Genomic DNA, 19,311 nt, shown 5'->3' with positions numbered 1-19,311 from the left:
GTACTACTATGTAAGATTTGTCACGTATGATTGCCGATATACTTGCCGCTGTCGTTACGGGAGCCAGAACAGAGCTTGAATTTCACAGTGCCGATCAGGCTGGAATGTGATGGCCTACGCACTTTATCTTTGTTCTTAAATGACCCCTTGGTTGAAACATTTTCATGTTAATATCTACGTAGACACGTATAATGGTCTGTGACAAGGCACTGCTGACCATTCCCTTTCCTTGGACAAGCTGTCCCGAACCATTTTAAGCAGGCCACTAGAATATGTATGCTGCTTAGGCAATGCTACACCTCATTTGGAAGTCAGTCATGCTATAAGACCTGTTCGTACACAGGATATAGCAGTTCTACTCGAAACCAAGAATCACGAAGAGCCGGTTCTCAACATCTGCGCGTCTATCGGGAACGGTTCTGACTTCGATACTCTCAGCGACAGCCGACAGCTAGTGTATAACATAACAGCGCGATGGCCCGAGTTGGACTTCGGAGCGCCTATCTATAGAGATAATTCAATACGAAAGGCTATACATTTCCTTCATGCCCATCAAATCGAGTATTATATTAGAGCTGCTCTCCTCACCTCTCGACCAAGCGTGGCTCTATATCTTTGACAAAGCAAGCTGCAGCATGACTTGCTTTCACTCGTGGAACTAGAAGTACAGTACTATGTGATACCTCCTATCGAAGTTGATTGATGATCATCCTGCGCGGTGGAAGTCATGTGACCATACAGCGCTCCTGCTGACAAATTCAAGGTGCGCTCTGCAATCCATTCCAGCGCAGTTAGCACACACATTCTTTCCAGCTTTAAGGGGAAAAAGGATGTCTCATATGGCACGTGCTCATTGTTTTTCTTGCAGAATGTAATCTTCAATCGATGCAAAATACAACATTATAGTCAAGCAAATGAATGCTGCTGTTTTGTAGAAAGTGTCTGAACGCTACGAGTTACTTCCTCAGTCGACATCTACCTGCTTACCAATCACCCGCAAAAACAATGGAATGTAACGGTGAACAAAACATTACAGGTATTCTAGTAAGAGGTATCAACTAAGTTGCAATCAAGCCGATACAGTACTTCGGATTGTACAGTGTTTGTAATATTCTGCACTCCAAATCTGCCAATATCTCCTCAAAATCGTGTGAGACGTGTGACATTGTCCTAGTTGTCTTCTAAAGATCCATTTTCTCCAGCTGTAGCCAAATCACTCAGACAACCGCCCAGCTTCCTTCATCGCCGCCCTAAATTCATCTTTCATCTTCAGGGCAAACTCATCGTTCGTCAAAACATCCAGAGTAATGAGTGCGTTGGCCTTGCCAGCCCGAAGCGCCTCCGTATGCGCAACATCACCCTTTGCGCTCTCGAGGAAACCAACGGAGTGTGGGAGATCGGGAGCTTTGATGTCGAAGAAGGCCTGGATGCCGGGGCAGATGTACGAGCAGCTTCCGAAGTCGCTGTGTTGTAGTTAGCTTCCGCCGAACTTGTCAAAAGAAGAAAAGGGGAACTCACGAGCTTCCTGACGAGTCATGCACTGTTCTGGCTTCCTTTAGAGGCACCATCTGCTCCGGTTGTAAGCCTAGATGCTGTAGCATATATTGTCTGTATTGCTCTGCGAGAGTATCGTTTGTCACGACGTCCTCGTATAGTGCAAACCTGCCACAGTTAGCACCACGATCACTTATATCGCACGAAAAAGAACAAAACAAACAACGTGAAAAGAAAGAAAACTCACCACTCCATCTCAACTCTACACCCCGTCGCCGCCGCCGCGCCATGAAAGACCCCCTCAACCCTCTCCCTCAACGCCTCGACCTCCTTAACCGTCTTAGCCCGAACACTAAACACACCCTCCGCATAATCTGGGATCAAATTCGCCACCTTTCCCGCCTCCAGAATACACCCCTGAATACTCTCACTTTTCTGAATATGCTGTCTCAACAACGCAATCCCATTATACGCCTGCACAATCGCATCGCACGCATTTATTCCTGTCCACGGGCCCCCCGCCGCATGCGCAGTCTTACCATAGAACTTGGCGCGCAGTTTCCATGACGCCTTGGTGCAGCATACCGGGGTACTGAAATCTGGCATGCCGTGCGTCATGACGCAGGAGTCGAAGCCCTTCCACGCGCCGTTTTGTGCCATCAGCCATTTCCCGCCTTGGGATTCTTCCGCCGGGGTACCCATTACGACGACGGTGCCGGGGAGGTTGTGCGTTTTGATCATGTGTTCGATGGCGACAGCGGAAGCGACGGCCGAGGTTGCGATGAGGTTGTGGCCGCAGGCGTGGCCGATGTTGGGGAGGGCGTCTATTGGGGGTGGGGTAGGCGGTTAGTCTGCGTTGTAGTTCAGGGTAGAGCATGATGAAGAGTAATGAATTGAAAACGGACCATATTCTGCGTTGAAGCAGACCGTTCGACCGCCCTCTTTGACGGAGAATCGTGCTTCAAAAGCGGTTTCGATCCCATAGACACCGCGCTGAACGGTCCAGCCGCGGTTTTCGAGCCAGTCGGAAAGTAACTTGCTTGCTTTGACTTCTTGAAAGGCGATCTCGGGGTTATTGAAGATCTAGTCGTTTTGTAATCGTCAATATTGTTCGGAGTGCATCGTAAGGTGGAGTAGTGACCTCGAGATTCAGCTTGCGTAGCTCCTCGCTGGCATCGTCGATGACCTTGCCTATTTCGTTGATCACCTCAATTGATTGGAGAGGGTAGCTGGGTATCTGTTGAGCCATTGTTGTTAAGATCTGCACGTATTTTTCGTCCAAATCGATTGCAGTAGAACAGGTCATCTAAAGGCTGTTGGTTGACTTTTATACCTCCATCATCGCGAGCGGGGAATTGCGGGGAAGCCAGCGGAAAGCCAAGGCGATAAAGACCGATAAAGTCTGATAGCCGCATGGCTTATCTGACGGATGGCCAGATAACAAAAGCTTGCGCGGGCCGAATGCCGATAGTTCCGCTATCATCAGCAGATAGTTATCAACATGACAGCTGGCCACATTAGTTGATTATTCGAATATTTCTGATATCAGTAGACGCTTGTCTGAAAACAGTCATACATCACGGCTAATCTTTAACATTTCTGTGTGTTTAGAAGATGCCGTTATCTATAAATTCAAACATGGGAAAGCATGATGCAGCTACCATGTTTTATGGAACGTGAACCATTTTCCTTCTGAACCCCGTCTCTGCTCTCCAGCTGTTCTCAACAGTATAGCAACTTGCCGATCAGAGACATCTTTGCATTGTATCTTTGTCACCCGATGATCAGCACACACCCATGGTCCCTCACTGCACGACCCCGGTGGGGAAGTCTGACATGCTGTCCTTTCGAGTCCAGTAAGCGTCTCCCCGAGTTCCAGAGCTAACATGGTACCGCACATGCCTTCGCGACGTGGGTAGAGTCTCATGAGTTCCAGCGCCCGTTCTCGTATTGTCGGTTCACGGCAACGAACCCCGATCAGGAACAGGGTCTCTGTCACTGTACTCTCTACACTGAAGTGCCGTTTTGCTGGTTTCGAACCTGTATCGGACTCTTCTGCCGAGGGGTTGTTCAAGCCTTCGAGAATTCTGCTTGCTAGATCAAGCATCTGCGCGTAAACCTCGATAAACTCGTCGTGGGCGAGCTCGCCCTTCGTTGGATCTAATGACAGCATCACTTTGGCGTAAGAACGGCGTAAGTAGAGAACGTTCGCGGCTGTGGTACCACTTTCATGGGGTGAGCCGGCAAGATATGTTTCTAACTTAGAATTCCATTGACGAAACTCATGAAGACAATCTTCCTTCTTCGCAAGCGCTTCAGGTGCAGGTATCTCAATGTCGCTTGTTAAAAGCTTCAATGCGTTGTTGTTGACCTTGACCTCCAGGAAGACGTGTGCTTCATCGAGGGACGTAAAGCACCCTTCAAAAGCAGGTAGTTTGAATTGGGTTGTCCAAGGAACTGGTAATGCTTGAACTAGAAAGATCTGGCGGACCTGACTGTCGAGTTGGGCTAGAAGGAGTATCACGGAAGATATAGCCTCAGATGCATGGGAATGGGTCTGGAAGTCTCTATTCCACTGCTGACATAGAACCATAGCACTGGCAACATGTGCCATAGCCTGGGAATGAAACCCCTGCAAGCTTAGTAGGCAGATAAATATCACACACGTTGCTAAAATGACCATCTTATCGTGTGTTGTCAAACGCGGCTTCGACATCAACTCCCGTAAAAACTGTATGGATTTGGTATGTTGCTGTAAGCCAAATCGCACCCTGGCCGTACTACAAGCCCTTGTAATTGCAAGTGGCGCCACATCCTCCAGGAAGTCTCTATGCAAGGAAGCCAGCGCGGTAATAGCATGCCATAGAGCGGGATAGGAGTAAGAAACCTGCAGCAAGGTGTATGACCAAAATCCCGATTTGAAGAAACCTGTCAAGGTGGGAGCAGTAACTACGTGAAAGTAGTGGAAATATTCATGGTCTATTGGCTTGTCGCCAATAAAACTCCACGCCGATGGTACCTGCAGCATGCCATGTGGCTGGGCTGACTCGGCCTTGAGGCGGGTAATCTGCTTGGCGCGCGGGTCTTGGTATCCATCGCATTTCCGACCAGTAGTTGTGCATCTCTGACAACTATATTACGGGCCTGTCAATGGATACGGTTCATGGGATTGGGTCGATTTTACGCACCTCGGCTTGGTTTCGTCGCATTTTACATGCCGGATTCTGTCGAGTCAGTAATTTCGCCCACCCTTAAATGACAAAAGCCCGTTATACCTGCAGGTTATGCACCCTGTTCTAGTCCTGGTGACCCATCGCTTCTTTCGTTGTTTACCAGATTGGTTGAGCCGTGAAGCGAGCTCCTGCGGAGAAGCTGATGACATTGGGGGGACGAGAAGAATTTGGGAGGTCCAATGGAGCACAGAATATACACGTTTAGACGAGGCAGCCTGTGGGATGAGGGTTCAAAATGTGAACGGCACAACTCTAGGATTAGCTGACGTGCAGGCGCTGTTTGCCGAAAGGATGCAGGCGCCGTGCGGGCTAAACCGTCGTATCACGTGGGCGCTATCTTCGTTAATCAGCTTACGCTTCACTAATTAAGTACTTCTTAACCAACTTTGCTGGCAAATACTCATAGTAATGCATATAATATTTGGCTTGTCTATAGTCTGTCAAACAAAGGATAACGCACTTCATCCATCTCATGATATGGTTCCCTACTTACAAGGTCCCACATTGTCCTAGAATGATATGTATTCTCCAGAGGACATTCTGTAACACAGGGTCTCCACCGCAGTTAGCTCCTATGATCACATAATACTTTAAAACTGAGTTGAGATTATTAACTGGGTCACCCGCGTGGAGGTAGGAACAGCCCTGTAGCTCTATTGAGTCATGTCCGAGCCATGCCGCGCAGCAAGTGGAATCAGCATCCGCGATGGATCTTCACTCCGAACCGAAACTGTGCCGCCAATCTCGCAGTCCCACCCGAGCTGCTCGGCTTTAAGATGGCTACAAGAACCCTGGTAGTATTCGCCCCATAGAAAGTGGGCCGATTGTCAAGGGAAGGCGCTGCCGCCACACTAGCCAGGCTTTCTCCACACCGGCCTTCGATTATGCTATATTCTCTGTCCACTTAAGAAGATAAGATTATATTTACATAAGATGAGACTTGATTTATAGGAGGGGCAAAAATTATTATTTATTAATATATTAAATTAGTATTTGAAAAAAAAGATATATCTGTTTAAGAATAGGGCGAGGAATATTAAAAAGACTATATTTTAAGGAGAACAGATCTTGTCTTGAATAAGCGGAGGATATGACATGAGTGAAGAGTAGTGTAAAGAAAGCCTGGCTGGTATAGCAGTAGTATCTGTCTTGTTAATATGTTCTTGAAGGATGAAGTGTACATACTAGAAGCTTTGGTAGGAAGCCTCAAAGAAGACGCGGCTTACAGTGGGTTATGACGAAACAACACTGCCATGTTTGCCAAAAAGGCAAAAACAGAAAAGTAAAAATAAAATGAAATAAAGATAAAATAAAAGGATACATTTTGCGTTACTTGGAGGTGGTAAGGAAACCACTAAGTTGTTCGGGAGGATGTCTACTATAACGGACTTGATTCTAGTGGGCTACAATCTGGCTTAAAGAGAAGAACTCTGATAAGAAGGAGGTACCCGTACATTTTGTTGTAGCATCGATGACATTCATCTCCAAATAATTACAATGATTGGCTCAACTGACAGTATAAATGATCGACAAGAAAGATACATAAACACAGGAGACAAAGAAAGGGATGCACGAAATGATTCAAGGTGACATGTTCTAACACAAGATGATTCTTGATGACCAACCCAAGCATCAAAAACGACCCTAGTAAGGAGTCTGGGCGGCAAAGTAATCCAGGATTAACTGGACACGCTCAGTCGCAGCAGTATCCATGGTCTCGTACACAGCACCGACCAAGAAAGTCTCGTTCTTAGACGGAGAGTTGGCATTCCACTTGGCAGGGAGGGTTCCATTGTTGTAGGAACCGCCGGTGTTGGGGTTACCAGTCTTCATGAAGTTGGCCCAGTAGCTGCTCATGACATTGGCCACGTAGTAATCCTCCTCGGAGTAGTCCTCACCCTGGGCCCACAGGTTGTTCAAGACGTAGACAATCTCAGAGGCATGGGCAGCGCTACCGTAGTTCCAGTAGTAGGTGTAGGTGTCAACCTGGTCGGCAGAGTTGGAGAAGCCGTTCATGTACTGCCAGCTACTGACGCGGAACATGTCACGGACGATCTGGTCCTCCTGTTCGCCAGCCTGAGTGTCGTTATCGGCGGGGTAGAGAGCCCAGAAACGGGGTGCGAAGTCACCGTAGCTGGAGTTCAGACTAGACTTGTATGCCGCGACGGTGGTGCTAACAGTGGCGGAGGCTCCATCCTCGTTGGCGTTGTTTCCTGTAATGTAGGGGACCTTGTTGCCGGCACCCTTCTCAAGAGTGTTGATGTACTTGGACGGGATGGCGTAGTAGTCGAGAACAGGCTTCACCTCCAGACTGTAGGTGCTGGTTGAATCAAGCAGGGTGGTAGTGTCAATGGCGCGGGCTTCGGCAATGGAGCTGACGTTAAGGGAGGAAATTATCTCCTCACCGATGGTCTCGGCATCGTCCAAGGTAGTGTAGGCGCACTCGAAGACACCAGTGTTTGGGTCATTGGGAGAGCGAACACCGGACTCAGAGATAGCGTTGACGATACCCAGATCAGCAGTCAACTCGCTGTTCACAATGTGGTAGGTGGCCGCAGCGCCGAACGACTGGCCGATCACGGAAATATGATCCGGGTCACCGCCGAAGGCCGCAATGTTCTCGTGGACCCATTTGACCGCTGCATACTGGTCAAGGACACCCCAGTTGCCTGAGGCGTTGCGGCCGTTGGTCTCAGTCAGCTCTGGGTGCGCCATGAAGCCAAACACACCGTTGCGGTAGTTGTAGGAGACGAAGATGATCCCCTTGTCAGCCACACCTGCACCGTTGTAGGTGGTTTGCGGGGGTGCCGTTCCGGCGCCATAGCTCCAGATGGCCACAGGAAGCTTCTCGTCAGGCGAGGTTGCAGGGGTCCAGATGTTGAGGTTGAGGCAATCTTCACTCTGGGCGTAATCCGCCAGGATAGAGAGAGTGATAGGGCAGATGGCGCCGAATTCAGTTGCATTGAAAGTGCCGTTCCAGGGCTCAGCAGGCTGGGGATCACGCCAACGGTTTGCGCCCGAAGTATCAGCACCGAAAGGAATACCTCCAAAGAAAGAGATGTTCTCCCAGTTGGAAATGTACTCGGACACGCTGGAGTTGATAGCAGCCTTTCCCTGCACGTAGCCGTAACCGGGGATGTTGACGGGTTTCTTATACAAGGGCTCGGCCGCGACAGCAACGCCATTCGCCAATGCGGGCGCGAGCACTAAAGTTGCAAGCTTGGTAAGCATGTTGGAAATAAAAGTGGGAAGTAGAAAAGGGATGTTCTGATGATGGATGGATATGGCTGAAGCAGCGCGATTCGCTTGCTATTTATTTATCTACAAAGTCGAACCTGGAACCATTTATTCTTCTAGGTCTGTCTAAGGAGGCGTCACCTGTATTAAGCCAGGTTTCAAATTTAGCAAGTCTACGACATCAATTGCGTGAACTTTGCGCGCGATATATGGCTCGTTGTGTAAAAAACCAATTTAGATGGGTGGAAACTCCTCCTGCATGCCCTGGCTTGTATCCGTTGCCAGCAGCATCAGGGCTTCTGAGGAAACTCAAGTCTGAGGTTACGTACTCTTGCTCCACAAGCAGTCAACAGGTACCACGCCGAACATGAACTTAGTAGTGAGTTAAAATTGGACCCTCATTCCTGTAGGGGCTAAAAGTCGGACATCGGAGGTTATTTTAAGGTCCGAGATACGGGTCCGCTTAACTCTAAAACGTCTCGGGCCTGCTAGGACCGTCGCTGTCCGACATCGCTAATATCGACTTCACACAACACATTCAGCCCTTCTTGAGCAACTTATGTTCTATACGGAACATCTATTCCCTTCTAAATCCCAGACATACTACGTGATAGTGTTTCATGTATCATAGGACGCAATAGAGAGTTGCTTCTTATATAGTATATTTGAGTTCCCGACACCAGTTTGTTCCATTCTAAAGATCCACGTAGGTTTGACTTCGGATACAACTACTGTTTAGAGATACCAGCCCGGAGCGACTTAAGGCGGAATAAGATTAAAGATTACAATGAAGCAGCCAGGCAAGTACAATGAGACATTCTCTTATAACATGTGAGGCCATCAGGGGGAGAGGTCGTGCTCGTGGATTGTCGGAAGATACCTTACCCGCATCGAGGCTATGCGCTTCCTTCATCTCGGAGCACTAATTTATCTGGCATGCCTTTGATATGACTAGGTCAGCTTCTGGGCCATACGCTCTCCTTTACTGGCTTACTGGTCTAGCATATCTTGCAAGTAGTGCCTAGAGACAGCTCAGCGCTCCTCGTATCATTGCTAGAGGTTCGCGGCTTGGAAACTGCCATTATTATAGCCATCGAGCTGAATTATAGCCATCGAGACTCTATTGCAAGTATTTGCTTCGAATTAGCAACATTCAGTTACGCTTTATATCAGTCAAGTAGTGGCGTCCCACGTCAGGCATTCTAAGCTTTTTGCTAGTCATGCAACTATGACTTATAAACTATAGTGGATACTGCTAGGCTGAGGTTACGACAACAATATCCCGGCCTTCGATTTATATAGTCACTATACTCCTCCTGATCGTTATTACGCAGCTTACGGGCATTTTCTCGGGGTGTCTATAGGCTACGTATAAACTTTGTACATATAATACGTGAATTGGCATTTTTTTGCTTTTCTCAAATTGGTAATATGCCGAACGACCTGAATGCCATCTTTGACGATAGTTTTTCTTTCCAGTCTTCACCGCATTATAGTATCACATATCCCGTTATTCGCATGTCCAGCTGCAAAGTATCCGCGCAGAGTTTCCCTCGGTAATATAGAATAGTGATGACCCAATCTCCAACTGTCTCCCAACTGCATCCTCCCCAAGTTTGACTATGTCGCCACCTGTCGCGGATGACCGGCGATGATGTCCCAATATGATCAGAAGCCCAAAGCGAAGCACGATAGTGCTGATGGCTCATTCTTGGCATTACATATGAACTTCATCAGGTCAATCGTTACATGATGACATTAAAGAGCAGCCGATAAAGTGGTTCCTCTCTCTGTCTCTCTCTTTCGCGATGATCTCGCATTTTCCTTCCAATTAACGCTTGAGGGTTGCCCATTGTCAGAGCCCCTTCAATGATTTATTGGGTATGGTCTTCTTGTGGGTCATAAATCGAACGTGATTGGTAAATCAATAGAAAGGTGCCTCAAAATGGAGATTCAGAGGTCCCCATGAGTCTTAGACTTGTTCTATTTTACCTTTGCATACCTCTTATTCTGGTGCTATGGAATTGGTGGGAAGAGAACAAAATGTGTGGTTCGGCACTATGCCGATGGTGTTATGCATTACAGTTAATTGTTCAATAACCGATAAGTCAGTTATTCGCAACCTATTTATGAAAAGTATTACCGCAATTGCAAATTGATTATGTGTCGGTAGAACCTTCCTAGGAAAATTTTCGGTGCTCCTTTTCCCTCAGCTCCGCAAGTAGCTACAGAAATCTCGGGGGCCATAGCCGAGGGAAAGCTTGAGGATCAGCCGAGAGCCGAACAATAATACGACCATATTTCCCCAACACGTGGGGACCGGCTGTCTAAGCTTAAACTGTGACAAATTCAGTGTTTATTCACAGGCATTATGTAGCCTAAATCGGCTATAAGCGTTTCGTATACGATCTGCATCTTCTCCAATTTGGGGACCAAACTTTACAACTGTACCTGCCGTATATGGCCCCCGAATGATATGACTTTCCAACAAAATTCCTATCTTTGAAGATAATTCTATTACCCTTGTAGTCAAGTTCTTGCATTTCCATGCCGAGCATGGATTCCTTGCTCATAGTACGTCTACTATAGCGGCACGGGTCAGGTGGAGAGTGGCAATGATGACGCCGCACTTCTCGAACCCCGCCTTTGCATCGGTTCCATTGCTGTTCTATCCACGTCCTAGTATCCTCTGGTAGTTCTACGCATTTTAGGGATAGCCGATTTGTCTTTTCTACACATCAATAGCAATTAGGTATACGGGATAGTTATCATACTGATTGGATCAATATGGCAGCTTCACAATCAGTACTCGAATTGCCACCCTCTACAGAGACCGTCTCGGTTTCTCTCATTGACACGTGTGGTCTCCATTTTCCCTTTAAGATCCTTCAGCATCACTAATCAGGTACACAGTGGTGCTCGTCTGGATCTCCCTGCAGAGCAGTTCATGACCCCCAAAATTCCAGGTTATGACCGGCTGGCGGTGCCATCATATTCGTTTCTGATCACTCACCCCTCCGGCAAGAGACTGTTGTTCGACCTCTCTCTTCGAGAAGACTTTCAGAACCTCGCTCCGCCATTTAGAGAGATCTGCACGGACCCAGAAAGTGGATGGACAGTCTACTCTCCCCGCAGTGTTTCTGACCTTCTCATAGAAAATGGCATTCCATTGGAGGAAATAAATGCTATAATATGGTCTCATTACCATTTTGACCATATTGGTGACCCTTCATTATTCCCCAGTACTACAGACTTGGTCGTGGGGCCGACCTTCACCAGCAGGTTTACACCAGGGTACCCCGAAAAGCCAGATGCACCGGTTAGATCATCCGATTGGAGAGGCCGGTCTCTGCAAGAGATGGACTTTGACCAACACCCTGGGAAGGTAACGATTGGGAGATTCAAAGCAATCGACTGGTTTGGCGATGGGAGCTTCTATCTGCTGCATACACCAGGCCACACTCCAGAACATATGTGCGGCCTCGCGAGAGTACAGTCAGATTCGTTTATTTTGATGGGAGCGGTAGGTCTTCCTTCTTTATGTTCTATCTATGCTATCTTCTGTGTAGTGAAACAGCTAAACTCACTGAACACACCACCAGGACTGTGCTCACCATCCTGGTGAGTTCCGACCCTCCAAGCAGAGCCCTATTCCGGAGATCATTCAACCCTCGCCCTTGCCGTCTCATCCGCAGTATGGGACAGTCTGTCCTGGTCATATATTTTCCCAGCTAGGGTACAAGCCAGGAAGCACCGATACGCCTTTCTTTATACCTGCTCCAGACTATACTCATGATTTTGATGAGTGCTGTCGGTCAGTAAATGGAATAGCGGAATTCGATGCTAGTGAGCAGGTTCTGGTCCTTATTGCTCATGACCACACCATGTTGTCCATCTTCAAGGGCGAGGAGGATGGTGGTATCGGCTGGTTTTTCCCGGGGAAATCATTGGATAAGTGGAGAGAAGCTGGATTAAAGAAGAAGGGGAAGTGGCTATTTTTGGAAGATTTCGAGGTCCCTTCTACTGAGAATTGATATTGATTGACGGCGATTTTCTAAATCGTTATGGAAAGTCGTTATGAAGTAAAACTTGGTCATACTGCTGCTTTGTTAGTATTCAAACGACACAGTACTGATATTTCCAACAATAAATCACTCGTCCAATATAAAAAATTAGCGTAATCGTGCTTCCTGCAAGGTGTAACGGCCGCTTTCAGTGACACTCAAAATCTTCGTAAGTAGTGCATGCAGGCCTATCAACATTAGCCCCCATCAGTATTTGATGAGCCATCTACACTGTGAGAGTCATGATTCCCGTATAAGATAAAACCAATGTTGAAAACATCTAGTTAAGACACAATCTGCTATATTACCGCTGCTCTACTAAGGTATGGGCAATTCTCCGTGAGGGTGCGCGACGCCAAGATGTCTCTAGTCTCGGAAACGTAATAACAAACAACGCCTAGAATTGGAGATTGGAGAAGAGAAACGGAAGACCCTGGAATGTCTGACAAATACGATCCCTAAACTGGTGTAAATTCAGCGTCAAAGTGTTCCGAGATCTCGGACAAGCACACCGATTCTCGGAGGACGATCCACCATGCTTACGAGAAAACTCGGCAAACCGCTTCCGAGTCCGAGGCAGGCACAAAATATTTGCCAAATCTGGAATTTGGAGCAATACCACTTACGTCACAGCCGGTGAAATCATATCGGTGGAGCATAAGTTTCACCGATCAATTTAACTTCGTTCATATCCCTGCCCTACCTACCATCCATACATACATAGCTTTGACATTGCATCTCATTTTCAAGATAACTATTAGCCATGTCGAACCTGAATTTCTCCTGCGCCCTCGTCACCGGCGGCGGAGGCGGCCTCGGCAAAGCCATCGCGTCTTATCTCCTCGAACAGGGCAAGAAAGTCATAATTGCCGGTCGAACCGAGAGCACACTACGCGAAACAGCGAAGGAGATCGGGGCGACAGATTACTTCGTCCTGGACACGGGAGTCACCTCTCAAATACCGACGTTCATCGATTCCCTGATCAAAAAGCACCCCGATCTCGACTGTCTAATCAACAATGCCGGCGTTCAGCGGCCTCTGCAAGTCCTAAAAGATGATCCATCTGAGTTCCTCTCCAAAGCCGACCAGGAGATCGACATCAACATCCGAGGACCCATGCACTTGACTCTGGGGCTGTTGGAGCATTTCAAGAGTAAAGAAAGCGCTATGATCATGAACGTCTCTTCCATTCTGGCATTTGTTCCATTCTCGGTGGTTAATCCTGTGTATAATGGCACGAAGGCGTGGTTGCATTTCTGGTCGATGAATCTGCGGTCGCAGTTGGCGAGCGGCGGGTTTGATAAGATTAAGGTGGTTGAGGTTGCGCCGCCGTCGGTGGGGACGGATTTACATCGCGACCGGGAGGATCCCGATGATAATAAGAAGCATAAGAATCCTAATGCGCTCACGGTGGAGGAGTTTATGGAGTTCTTCAAGGAGGGATTGGAGCGTGGGGATGCGGTTATTGCTCCCGGTATGAGTCGGGAGTTTGTGGATAAGTGGGAACAGGAGTTTGGGTCCGCTTATGTTAAGCTTACGGGGGGTAAGTAGGTAGATGTGTGGCTGGTTATGAGCTTATAGATTTCGTCTGTAGTCCGGTATGTAAGTATTAGTTAGAACAAATGATTTATCTGACTTTATAATGCAAAGGGTTGTTCAGGTAAACAGGCTTCCAAAGAGTGAACCACCACATATCAAATATAATGCCTTTATAAAGAGGAAACTCCGAGATCGCTCGCCTGTTAGTGCATCTTAAGTTATGAATGAGTCAACTGTAATGTACTAGTTAATTCAAAATTCCCAGGTCGACATGTTATTGCGTGTTCCATTTGGCCCCTTCCATGCCAGATGCCACGATAAATAGTTGGCATCACGCCAAGTTGAATCCGCGTCCTCCTCTGGAGCACAGTGCCTCTCCCAATCGATTATATAACTGAGATATTCGCGAAGTCAGTATTGTCCCGAAGTGTCGGGTACCACTGCCCTAACGGTCGTCACACCACATGTAAGACTTACCACTTTTTCATTGCCGCATCCCACCGAAGATTCTTTGCTCCACGGTCGAGATTTGTTATCCCATAAGAGATGCATTCGCTGTGGTAATAGTTGAGTTAGGTTGAGTCCTCGCAAAGGGGCATTTCAGGTGACCTACAACCATGATTTCTTGAAAGCTGCCCTCAGCTCATCCGGCTCACCTATATCCATATCATCAATAACAGAGCATACATCGACACCCGGTACCATCTCCATTACAATGAAATGTATATAACCACCAGGGATCCATTGATCTTGAGACTGTTCGCGATTCAGTCAATCAATCAGAGCTGGGGTGCTGGAGCATCCTGCTTCTGTTAGGAGACGTAGCGCTTCAACTTCATCTTCGCCCCTTGTTGAGGGCTCCGAAACTGCCTGTTGGGCCCGGATAGACGGCCTTTTAGTGGCACTTCCCCACCATGGTACCCTATACTTTCTGTCAGTTCAGTCGTCTACTCCCCACAGAACACACTATCTAGAGGACGTACTGCATATGAATCTTAAGTACTGCGGTTGGCGGAGCTTGCCCAGCAACTTTTGACGCAACAAAAACCGCACGAGCCTCGGAAACAATACCACCCTCTTCATGGTCTTGTTGTGAATAGAGGTCTTCGCACTCCCTAACTTTCGTCGTGATTTCCCAACGGGTACCCCCCGGGAAAGAAATCTCTAAGCCCGGCCAATCATCATCATCAAACCAAATGATGTTGGAGGGGATTATCATGATGAGTCAAATCTAATATTTTGGGACGGGTGGTATTCAGTGCCTTTGCAGGCTGCCAGATTGTGTAATTGAGCGATTCGCAGAGTACTTAAAGTCTATGGCTTCGTGTTGTGAGGGCGAAAAGCGGGGGAAGGCGCTTGCAGCCCAGCAAGGCTTCACGTGGCCATGGACTAAGTTTGGGACTACTGAGTTAAAATACGCACTACTAGGGCATAGGTTGCTTTGGGTGGAGAGCAAATGCCAGTTAGACAGATGGTCATTGGGCCGGTACCTGATGAAGGGCGTCGATATCATTATCGAATGCTAATCCGGTTCGCACATCCTAGCCAGGTTTCAGCCGGAAAATTCGGATCCATACCACATGACTTCGTACCGAGAAACAAGTTTATGAAAGATTATTCTAGATTTGCCAAGCATAGCATTTGAGGCAAATAGCTACGTGCTGTGAGGAAGGCACAATGAGTGATAATATAACGGATTGAAGAGAGAAGGGTGATAATGTCATTGGGTATCAGTCATGCTTTCACAAATGCGACTTATAATATCCAATTCGACATATCATCATAGTCATCGTCATCTCCAACTCGTGCAAGGTGCCATCCTAAATATCGCATATCTCGCCAAATTCTTGATTTGCGAGTCGGGGGATGAAACATCTCGAAATCGATCAAATAACTAGATAAAGTAAATTATAAGCACTCGATTGGCAATCATCGGGTAATAGTGAAGGTTTCTGATCATGTTATGAGTAGAAAGAGGTATTGCTGACCACTTCTGCCTTTCTCTATCCCAGATAAGATTCTGTGAGCCAGAGTCCCCGTGTTCCACTCCGTAGGACACGCATTCACTGAATATGAGAACGGAACCGGATCAACTTCCTTGAACTGCATGGTTTCTCGAGGAGAACCTACATCCAGGCCTTTTTTAATGCTTCTCGCAGCTCATCGCGCTCCTTGCGCTCCATAAGACGATAATGGTCACACACGGTTACACCCGGGAGCATCTCCATCACGATATAATGAATATAGCCCCCAGGCACCCATCTATCTGTCTGCTGTCGATTATTGAGTCAATCAAATATGGAGAGCTTGAGCATTTTGCTTGAGTCAGGATAGTGAGTGCTTCTATCTCGTTACTAGCTAGGCGGGGAATTTCAGGGTCTGCCTGCTTGGCGCGTTCCGAGGGTCCCTGGGTAGCAGTCTTGTATAACGGAATTATGCATTCTGTAAATAGTTTACAGCCATCTATGCACAGTAAGCAGGGCAGACGTACTGCATATGAATCTTGATAAGGGCTGTGGGTGGACCGTTTCCAGCAACTTTGCTGCATTCAAACGTAGCTCGTGCCTGTGACGTACAATCCAACTCCTCATAGTCATCTTGAGTGTGCAGGACTTCGGCTTCCCTGATCTTTCTCTCTATTTTCCAGGTAGACCCGCCCGGGAACGCAACTTCTAGACCTATGTAGTCATTGTCTTCAAACCAAGTGATATATGAACGAAGTATCATAGCCGCTGTCGAGCTTTGAGGGGGAAGTGTAATGCGAGGAATAAACAATAGACAGTTTTCTGGTGGTGTGCGATGGAAGAAACAAACGTCTCCAAAAATAAGAAAAAGTTCTCCGGTCAAAGGAAATAGCGGTAAGGAAGAAGGACAAAGATATAGACTATAAGCCTCGGTCAGCTGATCACGACCGATGCCGCTGTTGATATGCACCTAAATGGTGTTGTGGGAGGTATCTGCACCAATTTGCAGGGTTCTATGTTGAGGCAGAGAGAGGTACCGCTCAGACTGTACTTAGGTTGTTTTACCAACATACGCAAAGCAGTGGGGCTGTTCAGGCAGCAGCTGGCCGTCACGAGTAAGGGGTATCTGTTGTTGCCTGGCAGCTGGCTCAATAGATCGGAATAGGCAATAACAACCCTACGGCGATCGACTTACAGGCCACACAAGGGTCTATCTATGCAGCTCTTATCAGCATATATTCCACGATTTCTAGTTATTCTAAACGCGCTGACTTTCAGTGTCCATGTCATGAGATACGAGCAGTAAATTAAGGTTGAAGAGAATGACCACCAATTTTACTATCCCATTCAGCACCAACCACCTGTTGATGTAGATATTGGCTATTTCCCAGCCTCCAATCTATGTGTCTTGTTCTTGATTTATAGTTTCAAAAACGCGCATCTTGTTCATACACCCAGCATGTTAGCTCAGGGGAAGAGCGCCGGGCTCATAACCCGGAGGTCCCTGGATCGAAACCAGGACATGCTATCTCATTTCTTTTTATTTTTTTCCCTTTCCCTGGCGCTTTACCTTTCGCCAAGCTTTAATCGTATTTTATTTGCAACTTTCTAGGAAAACTTGTTTTGTCTTCTTCTCTAGCTACAATGTTCGAAGTCCTTTGTCGGTCGCAATCAAATTTCTACCCACAAAGTGAATGGAACAGAATAACACCTCATCAGGCGAGTGACGACACATTGATCCCCAGCCTATGGCGCTCTACTGCACTAGAATAAGTTAGATCCTTAGGAATTTTGAAGCAACAATAGTGTTTCAAATCCCACAGATAAGTTCTCTTACAGGCTATTGAATGAGGGTGCTTCGGTTAATCTTCTGTCTACCGTCGAATTACTACTCTGATGTACCTAGTTGGGTGTATTAGCAGTATAGGTGCTATATGAGTTGTCTAGGCATGGATGTATGGGTGGTTGCTGGTGATTTATCTGGTTGGATATTTCGACTGCAACAACGGGATCGATCCGGTTGGTTTAAGAGTAGTATATCGGCGTCGAGTCGTCGCGTAGTATATTCGATGAGATGTATCCATTCCTGCATCCATAAAACTAGCCGATAATTCATTCTATGAATAATTGGGGCGCTGAGAATAGATTTGACTTGTTCCATCAAGTAGACTGTGCTTCAAGCTAGAGACGGCATATGACATTGCAGATTATTCCTAACACTATTATGACCTGCATCCTAGAGCTTCCACAATCCTCACAAGACAAAACCATTCTCTGCCATAGCCCAGTAATCATTGTCGAGCAGATTTCTGATATCTGAGTACGCACAAGCCCACAGAAACATGATTGCCGCTGATCGATTCAGTAGATGAAGCCCGCCTCATCAACCCATCTGTCACAGTACATCTCAGACAGTGATACACTTGACGCGAATGTCCATGTTCAGTCCTTCAAATTTCGACTCTTCCGACATGGTATGAAGAATGGTGGAAAAGGTAGTGGATCTCTGTTCTGCGGTGGTCTCCTCAGTGGCACTCAACTAACACATCCATGCTGTCAGACTTCAATGTTCTCATGAGGAAACGGGTGTGTAACTAACGAGGAATTCCAGAGAATAGCAGCCTTCTCCGGAATTATCTTTGAGCTTGAGCTCAACGGCGAGAGCCTTGGGAAGCTTATGGTATCTTTCTTCCATCTTAGTGAGGACACCCATGTAGAATTCTTTCAGAGTGTCGATGGAGATGGGGACAGTGCCAAACTCTGTCTTGGTGTTAGTATGATCGTGCGTTCGGTGGAGGTTATGGTACATACGGCCTGTCTCTTCGTGGTGTTCTTCCCTACTAGTCATTTTGGAGTAGAGAGGGGTATTATTGGTGATAGGATTGTTGTGGGTCTGACGTATGAGGTGAAAAGTGTAGAGAGGTGATGGAGTTGTGGTGGATGGGATTGACGAGGAGTTTTGGGATGAGGGAGGAGTAAACAAGGATTACTAGTTGGGCTAGTGGCCAAAAGGTGAAAGTGAATACAGCAAAGTTCCAGGCTCGAAAATCAAGGCCTATTGAACTTTTCTTGTCGGGTCCCTCCGTTTGTGTGACTGATACTTGCTGTATTGGAAACATGATACGATGCGACGGGTTGCCTTCTTAATCATTAGTGGTTACAAACGGCCTCTGACCAAGGAGAAGTCAGCTACTTAAGCATTTCTAGCCATACCTGTGCTTTTTCGAGGAGGGATATGATTCACCGACTTACAATGAGATACAGTAGGCTTAAAGCCGAGATAATGCCTATGCTAAGCTTTGTGGATTCCAGGTCTACCGGTTTTGTGCGGGGGAAGGTGCTTGCCAATGGTAACCTGTAATCTCTGATTAGATATTGGCTGTTTTCTAAGCTTGGAGTTTTCATGAAGAAAGGCATGGTTCTCGTGGAGCTCACTACGGCATGCTTAATGTAGGGAGATGCATGGAAGACCATTCATATTTACTCGCGACATGAGTGGCAGCGAACCGTCATAGGTCGCATGGCTGGGCGAGGTATCCATTCTTGCTTGTTGCTGTTCAGCAGACACAAAAAAATAGATTAAAAGATTCTATAGTAAGGGTGCCAGCGACTAGCTCTGGGAAGGTTGGCAGGACCATTAGTTCTGATCGTGAGTCTGGTGGAGTGACATAACAGTAATTCTACTAAGTAGTATAGTACTGCGACTGCCCATTATATATTTGGACAGAACGAGTAGCACCGTCATGCCGACGACACTACTAATGTCGATCTCGACCCAA

The 19,311-nt window shown here is 47.1% G+C and overlaps 9 protein-coding genes and 1 non-coding gene across 10 annotated transcripts; 3 read left to right on the top strand and 7 right to left on the bottom strand.

Moving 5' to 3' along the window:
• Nucleotides 1-1,152: 1,152 nt before the first annotated feature.
• BO88DRAFT_367879 (M20 family metallopeptidase) lies at nucleotides 1,153-2,771 on the bottom strand. Its single transcript, XM_025704089.1, has 5 exons — nucleotides 2,636-2,771; nucleotides 2,400-2,577; nucleotides 1,742-2,318; nucleotides 1,519-1,662; nucleotides 1,153-1,463 (listed from the first exon to the last, which is right to left on the bottom strand). The coding sequence occupies exons 1-5, from the start codon at nucleotides 2,741-2,743 to the stop codon at nucleotides 1,214-1,216; spliced, it is 1,257 nt and encodes a 418-aa protein (XP_025561666.1). The 5' UTR covers nucleotides 2,744-2,771; the 3' UTR covers nucleotides 1,153-1,213.
• Nucleotides 2,772-3,151: 380 nt separating this feature from the next.
• BO88DRAFT_390780 (Zn(II)2Cys6 transcription factor) lies at nucleotides 3,152-4,876 on the bottom strand (the record flags this gene model as incomplete). The annotated part of the gene is made up of 4 exons (XM_025704969.1): nucleotides 3,152-4,126; nucleotides 4,265-4,625; nucleotides 4,683-4,718; nucleotides 4,770-4,876. 4 exons carry the CDS (start codon nucleotides 4,874-4,876, stop codon nucleotides 3,152-3,154), a joined length of 1,479 nt encoding a protein of 492 aa, XP_025561665.1.
• A 1,495-nt stretch (nucleotides 4,877-6,371) lies between these two features.
• Nucleotides 6,372-7,958, bottom strand: BO88DRAFT_426553 (carboxylesterase; the record flags this gene model as incomplete). The annotated part of the gene is made up of 1 exon (XM_025708912.1): nucleotides 6,372-7,958. One exon carries the CDS (start codon nucleotides 7,956-7,958, stop codon nucleotides 6,372-6,374), a length of 1,587 nt encoding a protein of 528 aa, XP_025561664.1.
• A 2,690-nt stretch (nucleotides 7,959-10,648) lies between these two features.
• Nucleotides 10,649-12,106, top strand: BO88DRAFT_436286 (MBL fold metallo-hydrolase). Its single transcript, XM_025709555.1, has 3 exons — nucleotides 10,649-10,822; nucleotides 10,878-11,487; nucleotides 11,567-12,106. The coding sequence occupies exons 1-3, from the start codon at nucleotides 10,752-10,754 to the stop codon at nucleotides 11,996-11,998; spliced, it is 1,113 nt and encodes a 370-aa protein (XP_025561663.1). The 5' UTR covers nucleotides 10,649-10,751; the 3' UTR covers nucleotides 11,999-12,106.
• Nucleotides 12,107-12,748: 642 nt separating this feature from the next.
• Nucleotides 12,749-13,712, top strand: BO88DRAFT_436285 (short-chain dehydrogenases/reductase; the record flags this gene model as incomplete). The annotated part of the gene is made up of 3 exons (XM_025709554.1): nucleotides 12,749-13,572; nucleotides 13,624-13,631; nucleotides 13,680-13,712. The coding sequence occupies exons 1-3, from the start codon at nucleotides 12,792-12,794 to the stop codon at nucleotides 13,710-13,712; spliced, it is 822 nt and encodes a 273-aa protein (XP_025561662.1). The 5' UTR covers nucleotides 12,749-12,791.
• BO88DRAFT_72210 (uncharacterized protein) lies at nucleotides 13,662-14,268 on the bottom strand. The gene is made up of 3 exons (XM_025713085.1): nucleotides 14,182-14,268; nucleotides 14,046-14,123; nucleotides 13,662-13,962 (listed from the first exon to the last, which is right to left on the bottom strand). The coding sequence occupies exons 1-3, from the start codon at nucleotides 14,232-14,234 to the stop codon at nucleotides 13,821-13,823; spliced, it is 273 nt and encodes a 90-aa protein (XP_025561661.1). The 5' UTR covers nucleotides 14,235-14,268; the 3' UTR covers nucleotides 13,662-13,820.
• BO88DRAFT_405852 (uncharacterized protein) lies at nucleotides 14,182-14,847 on the bottom strand. The gene is made up of 3 exons (XM_025707000.1): nucleotides 14,552-14,847; nucleotides 14,283-14,490; nucleotides 14,182-14,224 (listed from the first exon to the last, which is right to left on the bottom strand). The coding sequence occupies exons 1-2, from the start codon at nucleotides 14,785-14,787 to the stop codon at nucleotides 14,340-14,342; spliced, it is 387 nt and encodes a 128-aa protein (XP_025561660.1). The 5' UTR covers nucleotides 14,788-14,847; the 3' UTR covers nucleotides 14,182-14,224; nucleotides 14,283-14,339.
• A 514-nt stretch (nucleotides 14,848-15,361) lies between these two features.
• On the bottom strand, nucleotides 15,362-16,822 carry BO88DRAFT_436283 (uncharacterized protein; the record flags this gene model as incomplete). Its single annotated transcript, XM_025709553.1, has 7 exons — nucleotides 15,362-15,462; nucleotides 15,557-15,634; nucleotides 15,699-16,010; nucleotides 16,060-16,110; nucleotides 16,145-16,488; nucleotides 16,606-16,668; nucleotides 16,728-16,822. 5 exons carry the CDS (start codon nucleotides 16,820-16,822, stop codon nucleotides 15,796-15,798), a joined length of 768 nt encoding a protein of 255 aa, XP_025561659.1. The 3' UTR covers nucleotides 15,362-15,462; nucleotides 15,557-15,634; nucleotides 15,699-15,795.
• A 166-nt stretch (nucleotides 16,823-16,988) lies between these two features.
• BO88DRAFT_t173 lies at nucleotides 16,989-17,060 on the top strand. The gene has a single exon. It is a non-coding gene; the product is annotated as a tRNA-Met (tRNA).
• An 879-nt stretch (nucleotides 17,061-17,939) lies between these two features.
• Nucleotides 17,940-18,380, bottom strand: BO88DRAFT_454767 (uncharacterized protein; the record flags this gene model as incomplete). Its single annotated transcript, XM_025710827.1, has 3 exons — nucleotides 17,940-18,071; nucleotides 18,132-18,292; nucleotides 18,344-18,380. The coding sequence occupies 3 exons, from the start codon at nucleotides 18,378-18,380 to the stop codon at nucleotides 17,940-17,942; spliced, it is 330 nt and encodes a 109-aa protein (XP_025561658.1).
• Nucleotides 18,381-19,311: the final 931 nt, after the last annotated feature.

This window comes from Aspergillus vadensis (genome assembly GCF_003184925.1).
Source record: "Aspergillus vadensis CBS 113365 unplaced genomic scaffold BO88scaffold_15, whole genome shotgun sequence".
Taxonomy (NCBI): domain Eukaryota; kingdom Fungi; phylum Ascomycota; class Eurotiomycetes; order Eurotiales; family Aspergillaceae; genus Aspergillus; species Aspergillus vadensis.
Note: the sequence above shows the minus strand (reverse complement) of the source record. Positions and strands in the feature narration are given on the sequence as shown.